General features: G+C 38.0%; 4 protein-coding genes and 1 long non-coding RNA gene across 5 annotated transcripts; 4 read left to right on the forward strand and 1 right to left on the reverse strand.

Moving 5' to 3' along the window:
- Window positions 1-2,030: 2,030 nt before the first annotated feature.
- LOC139191281 (uncharacterized) lies at window positions 2,031-3,261 on the forward strand. Its single transcript, XM_070811861.1, has 2 exons — window positions 2,031-2,765; window positions 2,956-3,261. The coding sequence occupies exons 1-2, from the start codon at window positions 2,031-2,033 to the stop codon at window positions 3,259-3,261; spliced, it is 1,041 nt and encodes a 346-aa protein (XP_070667962.1).
- Window positions 3,262-5,055: 1,794 nt separating this feature from the next.
- Window positions 5,056-6,124, forward strand: LOC114820954 (uncharacterized). Its single transcript, XR_011575666.1, has 3 exons — window positions 5,056-5,611; window positions 5,718-5,774; window positions 5,922-6,124. It is a non-coding gene; the product is annotated as an uncharacterized lncRNA (long non-coding RNA).
- A 115-nt stretch (window positions 6,125-6,239) lies between these two features.
- LOC103424875 (putative disease resistance protein RGA3) lies at window positions 6,240-9,992 on the forward strand. Its single transcript, XM_008362961.3, has 2 exons — window positions 6,240-6,383; window positions 6,500-9,992. Exon 2 carries the CDS (start codon window positions 7,238-7,240, stop codon window positions 9,857-9,859), a length of 2,622 nt encoding a protein of 873 aa, XP_008361183.2. The 5' UTR covers window positions 6,240-6,383; window positions 6,500-7,237; the 3' UTR covers window positions 9,860-9,992.
- Window positions 9,993-11,030: 1,038 nt separating this feature from the next.
- Window positions 11,031-15,830, reverse strand: LOC103415531 (cyclin-dependent kinase D-3-like). The gene is made up of 8 exons (XM_008353854.4): window positions 14,689-15,830; window positions 13,805-14,103; window positions 13,599-13,707; window positions 12,966-13,091; window positions 12,106-12,341; window positions 11,707-12,018; window positions 11,418-11,548; window positions 11,031-11,311 (listed from the first exon to the last, which is right to left on the reverse strand). The coding sequence occupies exons 1-7, from the start codon at window positions 14,791-14,793 to the stop codon at window positions 11,491-11,493; spliced, it is 1,245 nt and encodes a 414-aa protein (XP_008352076.3). The 5' UTR covers window positions 14,794-15,830; the 3' UTR covers window positions 11,031-11,311; window positions 11,418-11,490.
- Window positions 15,831-15,926: 96 nt separating this feature from the next.
- LOC103427104 (glutathione S-transferase U8-like) lies at window positions 15,927-16,945 on the forward strand. Its single transcript, XM_008365179.4, has 2 exons — window positions 15,927-16,276; window positions 16,471-16,945. Exons 1-2 carry the CDS (start codon window positions 15,968-15,970, stop codon window positions 16,834-16,836), a joined length of 675 nt encoding a protein of 224 aa, XP_008363401.2. The 5' UTR covers window positions 15,927-15,967; the 3' UTR covers window positions 16,837-16,945.
- Window positions 16,946-17,729: the final 784 nt, after the last annotated feature.

The following is a 17,729-nucleotide window of genomic DNA, read 5'->3' on the forward strand; positions in this document are numbered from 1 at the left end:
GATTTAGAATCTCTGGCCAGAGTATGAATGAGATTTAGGAAAGCGTTCCAAATCACATTCAAGGTAATCATATAAGCACACGAATCACATTGGATAGTAGACATGAATAAATAAACTATCAAACCAAACAATGTGGTCAAGAGTATTGTATTAGAGAAAGACCGTATTGCATTTGTAATCCTAAACTGAATAGGTTCTCCACCTCTTCTGATTAGCTTGGGTAACCATGATATGCTGCTAAGTGTCACTCTTGGTTTGTGGAAGCCCTAAACGTGTATAATCACTAAAGGGAGAATTGAAAGTAAGTTTCAATTCACAATCGATTTGAAAGAGTTTGAATCGCCCACTGCCTCGCTAAAAGGAACCTAATGGATCGTACACCGTGTAAGGTGGAGATTGAAGAAACAATGGAGATGAGTAAGAATAATTAAATGGTTTAATTATTTATGGCAAGGATTAATTAATATGTTAATTAATCAAACGAATAAGTTCGTTAAAGACCTCGGGATAGTTTTGGACATTTAGGCCCAATGGGCTTCGAACGTCAAGCCCATTGACTTAAGTTGTATGACAACTTAATTCACAAAAGCCCAAAAGCCCAAACAACACCCTAAGGCCGGCCATATGGTTAAGGGTAGTGAACTTGGACTTATTTACAAGTTTGCCACTCAAATGAATAAAGGTATAAATATAACTTTATAGCCAAAATTCATTAAGGGTTTGTTTTGGAGAAAATTGGAGAGAACATGTCTCTCCATTTCTCTCTAAAGAGGCCGGCCCCTTGGAGGGTGCATCTAGCAATCTCACTACTCCAAGGTCACTCATTTCTTCTCCAATCTAACCTTGGTGAAGATACTTAGAGGTTCTTTATTTTGGGAACTTGGAGAATCCTATTCTTCCATCCAAATCCATAGATTTAATATGCAAGGAATGAAGGCCCTCTCTTTGGGTGATTAGCCTTTGCTTATGCAAAGAGGAATCTACAAAGGTATATTTCTCAACTCACTTTGATTTGAGTTGAGTCTTGGTTCACCAATCTACTAGGCTTTGAATTTCATGGTTAATGTTTTGTTTTTAAGTGCCTGCAAGCATGATTCCGCCTTTAATTGTTAATTGCATGCTTATTGATGTTGCTTAAATGAACATGTTTTCACAAAATATTCCTTCAATGGGAGTATGGGGTCTTCGTGAATCCTACCGACTCAGATAAGGTGCAATGTAAGTTGTGTAAGAAAACAATTAGTGGTGGAGTATATAGAATGAAACAACACATTGCCAACATCAAGGGAAATGTAGCCGGGTTTGCAAAGTCTTTGGACAAGGATAAAGCAAAATGTAGAGCCGCATTAGAAGAGGCAAAAGATAAAAAGAATAAAAGAAGTAAGCATAATAAGAAAGTGAGGGGAAATGTTCAACTTCAACATATTGAAGAAGAAGAAGACATTAAAGTTGTTGGGTCAAAGAAAATGTCATGCACTCTTGGGCTTATGGATAGGTTTGCATCCACCATCAATCCCGGTTCTTCAAATGACGGAAGCAAAGGGACGCGACAACAAAATATCAATGATGCAATTTGGAAGAATAGAACACATCAAGTGGATCAATATTTAGCTCAATGGGTGTATGAAGCCGGTATCCCTTTTCATGTTATTGATAATGATAACTTTAAACTTTTTTTGGAAGCAGTTGGTCAATTTGGTATGGGTTATCAACCTCCAACCCAATATGATGTAAGGGAACCATTGTTGAAAGAACAGGTGGAGAGAGTCAAAAATTCACTTAAGAAGCATGAAAAAGAGTGAGCTTTGAATGGTTGCTCAATTATGACCGATGCTTGGAGCGAAAAAAATGGAAGAAGCATAATGAATTTGTGTGTTAATTGCAAGAAAGGTACGGTATTTCTTTCTTCCAAGGAATGCTCGACCGAGATACACACCGGGGAGTACATCTTTGAATATGTTGACAAGTGTATTGAAGAAGTTGGGTCATTAAACGTAGTTCAAGTGGTGACAGACAATGCTTATAACAACATGGCGGCGGCTAACATGATGAAGTTGAAGAGGCCAAACATGTTTTGGACATCATGTGCCACTCACACTTTGAACCTCATGATTCAAGGAATTGGGTGTCTACCTAAGTTCAAAAGAGTGATCGACAAGGCAAAATCTTTTACTATCTTCATTTATGCACATCATAAAACATTGGCATTGATGAGGAAGTATATGAAGAAAAGAGACATAGTGAGGCCTGAGATTACTAGATTTGCAACTTCTTTCCTAACTTTGCAAAGCTTGAATGATAAGAGAAAGGACTTAAGGATTATGGTTTTTAGCGATGAATGGGAACAATGCAAACATTCCAAGAGTACAAAGGGAAAAATGGCATATGCTACCATGATGAGTGCACATTTTTGGGAAAGGGTCTCACTTTGCTTGAAAGTGTTTGAACCTTTATTTAAGGTGCTTCGACTTGTGGATGGTGGCAGAAAGTCCTCAATGGGGTTTTTGTACGGAAAGCTACAAAAAGCAAGGAATGAGATTAAAGAGACATTAAAAAATAATGAGGCCAACTATAGACAAATTCTGCAAATTATTGATGAAAAAGCCCGTGATCGACTTGATGGTCCATTACATTTGGCGGCTTACTTCTTGAACCCTTATTACTTTTTCAAAGATCAAAGCATTCAACATGATCCACTTGTCATGGACGCCATGTTTACTTGTGTTGAGAATTTCCTCCCTGACAACTATGAAGTCCAAAATCAAGTAATAAATATAGAGATGTCGAAGTATAAGAAAAGATAGGGTGGATTTGGAAGACATTTGGCCGAGATTGGATGCATAGAGAATGATGACAACTATGATCTAGGTATGAATATTCATATACTCTTACTTATTAATAACTTTCCAAAACTAATTATTTTTCTTTACTAATCTAACTATTTTTATTTACTAGTCTTATTCTAATTGTGTACTTTATGCTTCTTTAGTTTCATGGTGGTCTACTTATGGTAATCGTGTACCTAATTTGCAAAGAATTGCTATAAAGATTCTCTCATTGACTACAAGTTCATCCGGGTGTGAGAGAAATTGGAGCACTTTTGAAGGGATACATACAAAGAAAAGGAATAGACTAGATACAACAATGTTAAATAATTTAGTCTATGTCCAATCCAATGCAAAGATCATGACCAAGAAGGAAAAAGAAAATGGGAAGAAAATGGATATACTACTTGCTAGTGAAGCTAGTATGGCGCAATGATGGATTGTGGAGAGTGGTGATGAAGAAGTTGAGCTTGATTTGGGAATGGATGGAGAGGCATTCGAGGTGGATTCTTCCTTAGACCCTAGGAGGAGTTCTAGAAATGTTGAAGTAAGAGAACTTCATGAAGAAGATTTTGTATCAGATGAGGACATGGAAGAAGAAGGAGACGATGAGGAGTTGAGTTTGAGTTGGAGAGAGTCTTCAAGGGACATGGAGAGGAAGAGATTGAGGCCTAACTTTGCAACTTTACAAGTATCTTATATTATTATACATTTTTTATTCCTTTCATTTTGCATTTTATGTGTTTTTGAATTGTAAACTTATTGGATACATGTAACATCCAAGAACACTTATTATGATTATATGCTTAACTTTTTCACCTTATTTTATTTTCAATAAATTGTAGTACTTTATGTATTATTTTACTTCTATTTTGTAATTTATTAATATTTTATTTCTAATACAAGTATATTATTTTTTTAAGTATAGATAGACACACACACACACATATATATATTGATATACATAAATTTACTTAAATCCGTCACAAGTTTTCATCGTTGTCTTCAACAAGTTCTTCTTCCTCTTCAAGAACTCGACATCCACTATGTAATTATATTTCTTATCATCGTATAAAACTTTTGGTAGTTGGCCTTATTTGTTTCTACAGACCATCAACATTTAGAACCCAAGTCCATTTTTATGGGCCAAGTAGAACCCAAAGTCCATGGTTTGGGGACATTTGCATCAGTTAAACTAAGTCTAACCATTTAATCCCAAGTGAAAACCCAACAATCAGGCCCTGTGAAAGAAAACAAAATGAAGCTGCACATTTGTTGTCTTGAGCCTTTATAACTTGATTCTACTTCAAGGAGGAGGATGGGATATTAGGAGGAGTTCTTGTGTGCGGCAATCGTATAGGCCACCACTCTCAAAGACGTAACGTTAAAAAACAAACAAAATGTGCAAATGTGAGTTAGGTCATTAACCAATTTTAATTACTTGCCTGCTTAAGTATACTGAGTTAGGTCGTTGACCAATATTGTATTCGTCTATTTGTTTCATCCATCTTCTTCTTTCTTTTTCATTTACAGTTATGAAACATTTGTGGTTCACAGGGTTGCCTACAAGAGCTGTGTGGTTCTTGTCGACTGTGAGTTTTGGTTCTTCTTGTTGGTGTTTATGTTTCGGTGTGGACGAGATCGATAATCTTTTTGTTCTGGACGGTGACAAATTCAGACATACAATTTTTTTTGTTCGTGATTTTGTCGAGACTTCGACCAAAGTACAATGATACACCGATTGAAGCTATTGAACCCCAAGACGTCGTAGAAATTTTGACAACTTCTACTCAAATGTTCAAATAATAATTATACATCAAGATCAATTGAAGATTAGCTTTTTATGGTTCCGAATAACTTATTTGATGGTACAAATTCATAATCGGGACTTTTTAGTGTTTTAATCTTCATTTGAAGATAATATATACTAAAAATCATTTCAATCAAATATCATTTAGTCATTCAAATATATAAAACAAATCGATATTGTAGTACTAAGTAATATATTCGATTCGTCTATTTATTTGATATATACGGATGGTTAAACGATCTTCAATTCGAATGATTTTTTGTATCTAAATAGATAAAGACTATAATTCTGATTGTAGATTTTTTTCAATCAAGATACATTATTTGCAGACGAGAGAATAAAATAACAAGACAAGACAATTTATAGTCTAGTAGGAGTTCTTTCACTTGCTTGTATACCTCTTGCCATCATTTCCGCAAACACAAAAACAATCCTAATAGCTCTAGGCCAAAATGCTGCCATTGCAGCAGAAGCTGAGGAATTTGAACGATTCACGATCGCTTCCCTTTTCACATACGGACTCCTCCAGTGCCTCGTGAGATTCTTACAAACTCAAAACATCGTGTTCCCGATGATGCTGAGCTCTGCGGTTTCAGCTTTACTTCACATCCCACTCTGTTGGGTTCTCGTGTTTAAATCCGGACTTGGAGGCAGGGGAGCTGCCCTTGCATATTCAATCTCCTTTTGGATCAATGTGTTATTATTGGCTCTTTATGTCAAGTTCTCTTCGTCATGTGCGAAAACTTGGACAGGCTTTTCGAAGGAGGCCTTTCACAACGTTACTACATTCATTAGGCTCGCTGTTCCTTGAGCCGTCATTTTGTGTACTACTAAGATCTGTTATATGAGAGGCTAAGATGCTAATGCAGTTGACCATGAGTTTTAACAGCTTGGAAATGTAATCATTTGAAATGATCGTTCTTCCATCCGGTCTTCTTCCAAACCCAGAGTTGGAAACCTCAGTGCTTTCTATCAGGTTAGTTCCTGACTGTGATGATCATTCTTCCATAGCTTACGTGTTCTAGATTATGATATATCCTGCACTTTTAATGTTGTTACTTATCAAATACATCAATTACCAGTTTGAATACAGCGGCAATGGTTTGGATGATCCCTTTCGGACTCAGTTCTGCTGTGAGGTGAGCTATGTTATGACGCTTCTAAAACTATAAAGTCAATAAGCTCTTAAATTTTTCATGGCAATACTTTCTGACACTTGAAAGTTAAGACCGGCTTTGAGATTAAAGTGTGGGTTTACTTCTCTGTCCTGTTTCTATGATTTGCAGCACTCGTGTCTCCAATGAATTAGGAGCAGGGCGTCCAGAAACAGCGTGCTTAGCGGTGTGTGTTGTATAGCAACGAAACAGAAGTTGTTGATTATCTTGCAACCATGATGCCTATACTTGCAACATCCCACTTTATAGACGCCCTCCAGTGTGTTCTTTCGGGTACTGCCAGAGGATGTGGGTGGCAGAAGATTGGAGCATATGTTAATCTCGGGGCGTACTACTTAGTTGGAATTCCTTTGGCTATTTTGATGGCTTTCGTCTTTCATGCTGGTGGAAAGGTAAAGAGAAAAAAATGACCGAGAGAAAAGGGTTTTTCGGTTGTCTTTTCTTCCTTCCCTTCTATATAACTGTCTGTCAAACTGTTTTGCATAGGGGCTTTGGCTGGGGATCATCTGTGCACTGATTGTGCAAGTGTTGTTGCTTCTTATCGTAACCATACGCACAAACTGGGAGAAACAGGTTGCATTCTCTCTTTCTCTATCAGTCAATCAATCAATCTATCGATCGGAACACAAATTATACTTTTCCTCTTCATAATGTGTGATTATTTCTAATCTATTTTTGGTTTTGGTTAGGCAAATAAAGCTACAGAAAGAGTGTCCGACTCAACAGTTCATGTGGACATAGTGTCATGAAGCTGAACTACGATTGACAATAGATTCCACATATACTAGGTGCTAACGTGTAACGAATACACCTTGGAAAATTCTTGGCAGTGTCAAAGGTGGTGCAACTCGATATGCTTGACAATCGTACTTCTCAGTTTTACGGTCTTTATTACCATTACTGGCAGTGGATACTGAGGCTTGAAGATGCAGCTGATTAATATATGGCTCAATTTGGTACAGTATCATGAAGTTAGTTAAAATTGTAAACTGCAATTAGGCTGAATAAAATCTTTCTTGCTTACGAAGAAATTCAAGAATATATTCCTATCCTACAAGGAATTCATTTTTGCTAAAACGATTCAAAATATGCGTTTTCTTTTCGGTTTATGAACAAGAATAGCATCTCCCAAATTCGATCAAAACTACGATTGCTTGCGGTTTTTACCAAAGAATGAGGATGGAATTAGCAAAGAACAAGAAATGAACATCAATTGTACTATTTTCCCACTCAAAGCATTGCATTTTTGGTATTAAGAATATATACTTTGAGTGCTTTAATCCTTATGCTGCAAACTTGAAAGAAATTCTAGATGCAAACCCAAGTTGCTATAAAATCCCAAGTAAATCCGTACATTTCCATTCATCAAAACTTATATATTGATACATACTAAAACTCTCTTTCCTCCTTCGGAAATCGGAATCATCATGGCGGAATTCGTGTCTACCATTGCCGAAAGTGTCATGGCAGGGCTGGCTTCCTTTGCTTACCAAGAAGTTTGCTTGGCATGGGGTGTCGAAGAGGAGCTAAAAAGGCTTCGGAATACCTTTTCCCACATCAAACTGTTGATCGTGGACGCTGAGGAAAGGCAGAGGAAGGAACCCCTTCTAACCCAATGGTTAGGAAGGCTCAAAGATGCTTGCTACGACATAGATGACGTGCTCGATGAGTTTGCATTCCAAGAAATGCAGATGAAAATGCTGGTCCCTGGCGGGAGTATCAAAGGAAAGGTATGCATATTCTTTTCGCGCTGGAATCCTATCATGTTTAACTTCATTATGGGGCATAAGATCAAAGAAATTAGAGAAAGGTTAGATGACATGGGAGATGAAAAATCTCGCTTTCATCTTGTGGAACGAGTTGGAGATTGGCAGGTTGTGCACATAAAGAGGGAGACTCACTCTTTTGTGCAGCCATATGATGTTATTGGAAGAGAGGATGATAAGAAACAGGTTATCATCCATCTCTTGAACTTGAACCTGAAGGAAGCAAGTGGCGGTGCCCCCGAGCATGTTTCTGTTATATCCATTATCGGATTAGGAGGCATAGGCAAGACCACTCTTGCTAAATTGGTGTATAATGATCATCGGGTTGTCAGAAACTTCGACATGAGAATGTGGGTGTGTGTTTCGGACCACTTTGATCACAAAAGATTGGTTCATGACATTCTTACTTCAGCAACTAACCAAAACTGTGGTGATCATGAAAGCTTAGACCAAATGCAGAAAAAGTTGCAAGACGCTCTGAGGGATAAGCAGTTTCTGTTGGTGTTGGACGATGTTTGGGACAAGGCTCATGTCGGAGTAACATCCGCAAAGTGGTTTGATATGAAAGCTCTATTAAATGTTGGAGCCGAGGGGAGTAAAGTCATCGTAACAACTCGCAGTGAATCAGTTGCTTCGTTGATGAGCTCCGCGAGAGTGCATCAACTAAAAGGTCTTCCTCTCAAGGTTTGCAAGTCTTTGCTTATAAGACGGGCATTTGGTCAAAAAGGTGAGGAGCAACGCTATCAACACTTGATGGAGATTGCGGAAAGTATTGCAGATAAATGCGGTGGGGTTCCTCTAGCGGTAACCACACTAGGGAGCCTACTGCATTCAAAAAGGGAGAAACAGGTTTGGTCCAAAGTCAGAGACAGTGACATATGGACATTGGACCAGGGAAACGAAGACATTCTACCTGCACTGAAGTTAAGCTACGATGCATTGCCGCCCTACTTGAAGCCTTGTTTCGCCATTTGTTCACTGTTCCCGAAAGACTATGTGTTCCAAAGTACAGATTTGGTTTCGCTATGGATGGCACAAGGCTTCCTGCAATCCTCTAATCCAACAAGATCTAAAGGAGACCAAGAGTTGGAAGAGATTGGCCTAGACTACATCAGGCAATTAGGTTCGAGATTCTTATTTGAAATAGAGGAAGATTCGATTGATTTCATAGTATTTAAAATGCATAATCTTGTCCATGATTTAGCTATTTCAGTGTCAAAACTAGAGTGCTCTTCCATAAATTTCCGTCCTAACCCCGATACTTGTAAAAGGGTTCGGCATGTGTCAATGTCAAGGGATGACTTACCCACCAAGAAAGGGGAACGAGTTCCTGAGTTCTTTCTTCAGTTGCAGAAAGTTTGGACCATTCTATTTCCAATTCCAGGACATGAAGGATTCTCCAACAAATCTGTGTTGAAATCTTGCATCCTGAAATTCAAGTACCTACGGGTGCTCGATCTTAGAGGTTCAACTTTTGAGGAGTTGCCGGGTTCTGTTGGCAACTTGAGTGGCCTGAGATATCTCAACTTGTCCAAAAATCCTAGCATGCAAAAGCTTCCGGGTTCCATTTGCAGGCTGCTAAACTTGCAGACCCTACTACTTACTAATTGTGAGAAACTCAAGAAGCTGCCGAGAGACATAGGGAACCTGATCAACCTCAGAACATTGGTGCTGACAACAAATCAGACGGTTATGCCAGAAGGAATTGAACGCCTCACCTCTCTTCGATTTTTACAGGTCGACAGCTGCAGTCATCTTGTATCTTTCGGCGAAATGATGCAGCGCCTCACAAACCTCCGAGTGCTGGTTATAAGCAACTGTCAAAGTCTAGAGTCATTGCCAGGTGACTTGGAAAACCTGACAGCGTTAAAGGCTTTAGCCATCTCCGACTGCGTAAATCTTGACTTGATGAGGTCGGGAGAAGGCATTCGCGATCTTCGATCGGTTTCAGTCTCGCATTTAGAGGCTCTTCCCCCTTGGCTTAAAGAGTCTACAGACACTCTACAGAGCTTAAGTATCAAGAACTGCGAGGGCCTCAAGGAACTGCCGGAGTGGCTGCAAACCTTCAAGTTGCTGGAACATCTAGTGATCGAATACTGCCCTCAGCTGTCGAGCTTGCCGGAGGGGATGCATCTCCTCGGTGCATTGAGAGAGCTGAAGGTCGACGGGTGCTCGAAGTTGAGTGAAAGATGCAAAGGAAAAGAAGGTGCAGATTGGTTGAAGATCGTTCATGTCAGCAAGGTTACAGTTGATGGAGAGATTGTCGCGTCAAATGTTGATTAGATAACACTTGTTCATTTGCCTTGTATTGTTGTTGTAATACTAAATGTAGCTCTCATTCGAAGTCCAAATATTGGTTTGTCACTTTAATAAGTAATTGATTAAATTTTATTCGATTAATGGAGACTTGTAGCAACTCTCTATTTTTTTTTTAATTATTAGCAATTATTATTGGTTAGAATTTGGTTAGCATTATATTTGGTTGGATAGTGATTCTTATAGTGTTACTGTTCTCCAATCCGCTGATTTTAATCATTTTTAGCCTCTTCGTACGCAATTGCCTATTTGTTTGGACCATGTTTGGAAGATAATTTTTCCATGTCTCTCACATATTTCGCGAAGTAAATGTTGTTCTAGGACAATTTTGCTAACAAGGGTTTGCCTTCTTCAACTTTAGTATGGCATGATTCCTCTCTGTTGGTGGTTCATCCTGGTTTGTTCTTAGACTATGTTGGCTTTCTTAATTTAGACCTTTTAGTTTGCCTTTAAAGGGGGTTAGGTTTTATATCACCCCTCCCCATCCCCTCCCAAAAGAAAAAAAAAAAAAAAAACCAAAAACTTCCTCCCTTCCTCTACCCTGTATTTTTATTGTTTTCGATCCTAAAGGAGTAGTTTATGTCCCATTTTTGTCATGTATTTTTTATCTTTTTTTGTTTGTATTATGATGGGTTATATTTATGTCCACTAGCTGTAACTTTTTTTTCTTCGTTATCAATAAAATTTCTCTCGTACTGTCAAGGTTTTCTTATATATATATATATATATATATATATATATATATATATAATAAAAAATTAAAAGAAGGTGAGACCCTAATTCATTGCTTACTTTTTCTTATATCAACTATCATCTATGAGATTTAAACTTAGTTCCTCTTTCAACAAAATGGTCCCCAGTGTCGCTAGACCATCTTGCATAAAAGTGTCATTAAAATAACTAATAGCATTTTTAGATCTCCAAAAGCGTTTTTGGACATGTTTGGCAAGGGAAAAGATAAAAGTGCTTCTAAGTTTATGCGCTTCTGGTGACTTGAAAGTGCTTCCAGTGCTTTTTGAAAGAGATTCTACTATGTGCTTCTAATATAAGCATTTTTTAGCATAAGTGTCATTATCCATTTTTGTCTTGGTGCAATTCTTCCTGAAATGTTCAATCACACCACACCCATCATCAAGAATAAAAAAGGCAACATGAATCCATTACATTGTCTTTCATCTTAAAAAATACAACGTATGTAAGTTCGATAACAGTATGAATGTTGGCACCCAATCAGTAATTACCCACAACAATTCGACACCGAAAATAATGTAGCAACACAACACAAAAAGCTCTCAAAATTTAGCCTTACATGGGCTAGGTACAAATTTTCGGTTTAATATCATCAAATTATTTGTATGCCTCCAAACATAATTATCTGCATCATGATTATCTTCGACTTCACCGAATGTTATCTCACCCCTGTAATCTCAACATACGAAAGCCATTGAAAACCTTGAAAGCAGATGTATAAAATGAAACGAATACTACTGCGTATCAAGACATACTTCGAACATTAGCAACATACCTCATTAATGTGAGACCCGCAATCTTACATCTTTCAAACAAATACGGTATATGATTCTGTGCATAGAATGTTCTTATTCAGGCAGTTGAAATTCAAGATCTAGTTTCCTCTTTAGATGTGTTCTGTCAGCACTGCAGAAGAGGAAACAAAACAATAAAAAATCCACACTCTACTCGGTCACACAGCAAACACAAACTGGCATACACATGGAACGTGTGATTCCATCATTCCAAGAGAGACCATGCTAAATTCAGAATCCAAAGAAAAAAAGAAAAAAAAAGTGGATTACCTATTAATTGTAGGTCTATTTGGAGGTTTTGCTCCAAAGATAGAAAAATCAACTGACATTGGCACCGGTTCATTCCTGCTTGTATTTTCACCAGCAGCATGTCTGGCTTCACCAAAACGATCATCAATCTTATCAACGTGTGAATTTCCTTCAAAACCATCACGCTCTGGCATCACTCTCCTTGATTTTCGTGGAGGTGATAACACAGTAGGACCATCATTTGGATTAAAATCTGAACCCTTAGACTCCCGCTTTGGAGCAGGTCTAGGAAGCTTATCTGGATATGTAGGAAGAGGCGCAGATGTAAAGTACCTAAAGAGTACCACAGAGATCACACACAGAATGGAAAGAGAAAACCATAAAGTGTAGATACCCAATTGAATAGCTAGAGTCTGATACCTGTGCTCTAATGCCTGCTGTACGGATATTCTAGCTTTGGGGTCATAGGTAAACATCTTCGCTAACAAATCTAGGGCATCATCACTAGCCACTGGAAACAATGAACGCAAAGGGGGTGCTGGAACATATTGGTATTCCACATAATCCGGGAGGTATACCATATCAGGCCACTGAGAAGGTGTTGGAGTCCCAAAAGCCGCAAAAATCTTTCCTAGTTGATCAATATCACTTGATCCCTATTAAATACTCAAATGAAACCAATATATTATTAGAAAAAGGTGCACCCAGTATAAACTTTATTTATGCACAGCCCATGGAGAGCAATAACAGAATTACACATGACAAACCATTGCAATATATCACCTGACGAGTTAGAACTTGATATACAGATAAAAAGTGAGCAGATTCATGCTATTCAGCAAAGGTGCTCAAAATTGATTTATTAAAGAAGTCAGTAAAATATTAGCTAGTGAGAACCATACTTAATTTTAACTGGACAAGCATTCAGAAGAAATGACAGAAATGTGTAGTAAAGTAAAATCTCAAGAGTGAGACGCAATTAAAGGTGGCTATTAAAATGAGCACACGAAGATATAACCCAATACAGGATTTTTCTCTTGGTGTAAATAATATCAAACAAAGTCATTTTGTTTTTTGCCCACTCCTAGAAACGAGTACTTGTAATAAGAATTTGAAAACATGAACACGTAAGCCACACAGAAAACGAAAACCACAACAGTAAGAGTCACAGGGAAGTAAAGGACAAACTAGCATTTTGTAAATGTTAAAAAACATATTGGCTAATGGAAAGGTGTACCACATAAAAAGAGTTTCATTACGATTATGAAATATGGATTTACCTGCAAAAAGGGTCTGCGTAGGAGAAGTTCAGCGAATATACAAGCTGCAGCCCAAACATCTACCCCAGGTCCATATTGCTTGGTGCCAAATAACAACTCAGGTGCTCTATACCAACGGGCAAAAACCTATTCATATGTGTTAAGATGTTATAAAGAGCCTGAACCTAAAAGCATGCAAATCATTGAAAGAAATGCACTTTTTAGTGGTATATAAATTAAACACCATCTTTGTAGACTTTGAAGGAATTCGCCAAATTGTCAGATATTTGAACATAATTTCCAAAGCAGATACACAGTCTATTAATAATTTAAGGTAAAAAGGGTCATATACACTCATGGTTGTACAATATATTGGAAAATTATTAAGATAGGAGTCTTAATTTCTTAAGGCCATTTCAAAAGTGTTTCATTCTAATACCCACCAGACTTGTTTTATCTCTCACATGGAGAAGTATAACAACCAATACCACCATGGAGAGAAGGTTTCTAAGACAAGTGAATGCTGGCATTAAACCAAACTCACAGTGCAAAGGACAAGCAGTGGAACTTCAGTAGGTTTGCTTTCAGTAAAAAGCATAGAATTATACGTTAAGAGATCTAACTCAAATACCATCAAGTCAAGGGGAAACATACCTGATGAGTGAACCTGCGATCTGGGCTCCCAAATATTCGTGCTAAACCAAAATCTGCCAGTTTAAGCTGCCCGTTAGATCCTATCAACAAGTTGTTAGGCTTCATATCCCTGCAAAGCACAATTAGCAGTTTAGCACACATCTCAGACAAATAATAACAACCAAATAAGGATCTATAAAGAAAGCTTCTAGACGCAAAACGACTACCTGTGTAAAACCCATTTCTTGTGGCAAACAGCAAGTCCTTTTAAAGTCATCTGAAGATATGACTTTATGTCAGCTGGTGATAAAAATATATTCCGGTCACGTATAACAGCTTCAAGGTCCGTCTCCATGAACTCAAATACAAGATGCAAGTTTCCTTTATGCGGGAATGCTTCAATCAACTCAATAATGTTCGGATCCTTCAGCTCTTTAAGCAGTTTAATTTCTCTAAGTGCTGTGAAATTCACCCCTTCCTTTTGCTTCCCAAGACGAATTTTTTTAATAGCAACCGTCTGTCCCGTCTGCACAAGGAATGTATTGGAACCAAAATCAGAATCGATAGAGATCACTCATCAAACTTATTATGGTACATTCGGTCATAAGCAAAAGAAAAGAAAACTTTAAACCACTTCAAAATATCACCGATTCGTTAGTTGCTCATTTGGTAGCTTAGAAAGTGAAAAACCATTCTCATATTATGGGTTACAACAACAATTTCCTTTTTTTCTTACAACATAAGTATATGCAATATTGTGTTAAAGAACTCCATTTCAAAGGCGATTAAGTATTCAACGTCTGCACCAAAACCAATTGCAACCCATTTACGTATAGCGAAAAGTTAGAAAAAAAAAAAAAAACTTGAAGCTATAATGTCCCAGGACTTCGCCCTCACACGTAAAAACATTCATATTCCATCCAAAAAGGGGAAGTTATTTTCAGATTCAGAGCTCAATTTTCTCAGCAAACAAACAAGTCCTAAAACCAATTCCACAGACACACACACACACAAACACGAAAAATTCACAACCCAGAAACTCGAAAGACTACACAAAGCAAAAGAAATCCTCAAAAATTGACAAAAATTCCACGAATGATAGGGCTTTTACCTTCGTATCGATGGCTTTGTAGACGACTCCATAGGTACCTTCACCAAGAACCTCGCGCTTCAGATACCTATCCGCCACTTTCTTCGTCAGATCGACCTCTGCCATTGTCGCTCTCCGACTTATCACCTCACTGAAATTTTTGTTCAATTTACGTTTTTCAAGTGAGGTTTATCGGTGAATCTTCCATTCACAATTTGGAATTTTCCGGGAAAATCATTTTCTCGGGAAAATTCTTTAGGGTTTTAAAAATTTGCGCAGACGAGAAAGCCGTTGAAGCCCAAAGAGAGAGAGAGAGAGAGAGACAGAGAGCGTGTAGAAGCAAACGCCAATTTAACTTTTTTATTTTTATTTTTTTATTTCTGCTTTTAATTGGAGTGGTTCACTTTTTAATTTTGAAGATTATTTGGGGGTGTTTTAGACTTTTGACTCGCTCTATATTACAATTTGGTCTTGGGCCGAGGGAAGCCCACGATTATATCCAAACCTTTTCGGGTCACTGATATGTAACCCTTTAGACCCGACTACCCGCTCGACGTGCCCGTATGTGCGTAAGTGATGATGTCATGATGGAGTGGTTGATACCTTTATATTGGTCTCGCTAACCATTTTTTTTGTTTGGTCAACTTAGGGGTGCTCACTCCTTGTAGCTTTAATATATGTTAATATATGTTAGGTAATGTTGTAGACACATCTAGTTTTTTATTTTTAAAACGTCTTTTTAATTTTTGATCGTTGGATTGAATAAATTAAAGAAGATCAATGACTAAAATTAACAAATATTTAGAAAGTAAAAGTGAGTTGTGAACAATACGTTGCAATCTTTTATTATGTTTCACGTGTAAATGAATAATATGTTGATAAACGATAATATCCAATCGATATTTTGACAAAAAAAAAAATTGAGGGAAAATGATTTTCTCCGGATTCTTTCCACCAAATCCACCAAGTTCGGAGATCCAAACCGTTGAAATTTGATCTAACTGCTACAGTTATTATAACTTTTAAAGAAACTCCATGTTTGCAGTTGTTTGATCAAATTTCAAAAGTCTGGATTCCAGGACTTGGTAGATTTGGTGGCAGGATAAGGAGATGATTCCTTTCCAAGTGATTACGAGTGTATTTACGTCTGCATGCACGTCTGAGTTTGATTTTTCTCTCTCCATTGTCAAAACAATAATATTATATGTGCACAAGAAGCTGACGAGTCGAAGAGTGTTTTCCTCTCCCTCTATAAAGAAAAGTTGCCAAGGCACAAATTTGAAAGCTGTGGAGGTAGAAAATGGGGGTCGTGAAGCTGTTTGCAACAGAAGGAAGCGTTTTCTGTGCTAGGATTCAGTGGGCATTGAAGCTCAAGGGTGTGGAGTATGAGTTCATATTAGAAGATTTAGCAAACAAGAGTCCCCTGCTCCTCAAGTACAACCCCATCTACAAGAAGGTGCCGGTGCTCGTGCACGGTGAAAACGTCATCGTCGAGTCACTTGTGATCCTCGAGTACATCGAGGATACATGGAAGGAGCACCCGTTGCTGCCTCGCGACCCATATGACCGAGCCACAGCTCGTTTTTGGGCTAAATTCAACGATGAAAAGGTACCCCTTTTGTGCAAAACATGTATGCAAGTGACACAACTATGCTTTTTGTGTGCGGCTAGTGAATTTAACACTCCGTTAACATATTCAGTTTTGAGTGCAGACGGCCTGTGTTTGATCCTATATGGTTGATTGAGAATCTCTTAAGCTTTCCCGGCTCGATACTAATTTTCTTGTACATGCTCATGTTCCAGCTTGTGCTTTCGGTGTGGACAGCTTGCACGGGAGAAGGCGAAGCGCAGGAGAAGGCGAAAGAATCTGCATTAGAATCACTAGCGCTTGTTGAGAAGCAGATCGAAGGGAAGAAGTTTTTCGGCGGCGAACAAATAGGGTATCTAGATTTGGTATTGGGATGGATACCTCACTGGATAAGTGCTATGGAAGAAGCTGGAGGCAACAAGGTACCTGAAGCAGAGATGTTTCCGTCTCTCCACCAATGGGGTCAGAATTTCATCCACACTCCACTCATTGAAGAATGCATTCCGGCTAAAGAAGCATTGGTCACCTACCTCCGATTTATGATCGGTTACATGCGTTCCTTATCCGCCAACAAACCATGATTTCGCACTCCATCTCTTCACCTCCGAATCTGATTACTGTTTGATTGAGTCTTGTTGTCGTCTCTGTATTTGCTACAATAAATGAAATAACGAAGAGAAATTCAGTTAATTTTATCGCGTGACAGGACAACTATTATGTACTAAATCGAAACAGTCATTACGTTGCAGCACCACATTGTATTGAAACAACTCCGAATTTCTGATGTGGAGGGAACAATTTAGATGATCTTCCAAACTCGCTGCTCGGTTCTAAGGCAAGTTTAATGAACCGCAGAGAGCAGGTACAAAATGCATATCATAGCAAAATTGCTATTCAAGAAGAAGCTGATAGTAATGCAAATTAGTACAAGAAGCTGTAAACAACTAACCTTATATTGATTTGACAAAAAAAAAAAAAAACTAACCTTATATTGAAACTCATTGTTCTAAAAATCACCGCCTAGGTGCTAGGCGGCTGGCCACTGCCCCGATTAATGTCTAGACGTTTGAAAATTAAGAAAGGGCACCTAGACTTGATGAGGCATCCGTGTAGCCCACCCAAACCTGCCTAGGCACCCGCTTAGGTTGCGACTCGCTTAGATAGAAAATAGATAACTTTCATTTTGTATTTTATTTTTTTCAATAAATTGTAAGAAACTTGCTAAATAGTTAAATGAACACACATTATATGCTTATTCCCTATGTTTTCATTATGTTTCAATACTTCATAATATATATGTCATTTTATTTTGTAGTTTATAATGAAAATATATATATTTTCAATATAAACAAACACTTATTTACACGAAATATAATAATTTACTTAAATCCGACTAGTCTGCCTAGGCACCTGCCTAGACCCCGCCTAGCCGTTTAGGCACTAGACCTCAACTTACCGCCCGACTAGAACCTAG

The sequence above is a fragment of the Malus domestica genome, chromosome 14, assembly GCF_042453785.1.
Source record: "Malus domestica chromosome 14, GDT2T_hap1".
Classification (NCBI taxonomy): Eukaryota; Viridiplantae; Streptophyta; class Magnoliopsida; order Rosales; family Rosaceae; genus Malus; species Malus domestica.

Bases quoted from the DNA above. Each gene is read 5' to 3' on its own strand.
- LOC103415531 (XM_008353854.4), bottom strand. From the start codon at position 14,793: ATGGCAGAGGTCGATCTGACGAAGAAAGTGGCGGATAGGTATCTGAAG. The intron at 14,104-14,688 runs GTAAAAGCCCTA...TTCCTTGTGCAG, and splicing joins ACAAAGCCATCGATACGAAG to ACGGGACAGACGGTTGCTAT. The intron at 13,708-13,804 runs GTAGTCGTTTTG...TGTGCTTTGCAG, and splicing joins AAGAAATGGGTTTTACACAG to GGATATGAAGCCTAACAACT.
- LOC103424875 (XM_008362961.3), top strand. From the start codon at position 7,238: ATGGCGGAATTCGTGTCTACCATTGCCGAAAGTGTCATGGCAGGGCTG.
- LOC139191281 (XM_070811861.1), top strand. From the start codon at position 2,031: ATGGCGGCGGCTAACATGATGAAGTTGAAGAGGCCAAACATGTTTTGG. The intron at 2,766-2,955 runs GTAATAAATATA...TTTATTTACTAG, and splicing joins ACTATGAAGTCCAAAATCAA to TCTTATTCTAATTGTGTACT.
- LOC103427104 (XM_008365179.4), top strand. From the start codon at position 15,968: ATGGGGGTCGTGAAGCTGTTTGCAACAGAAGGAAGCGTTTTCTGTGCT. The intron at 16,277-16,470 runs GTACCCCTTTTG...CTCATGTTCCAG, and splicing joins CTAAATTCAACGATGAAAAG to CTTGTGCTTTCGGTGTGGAC.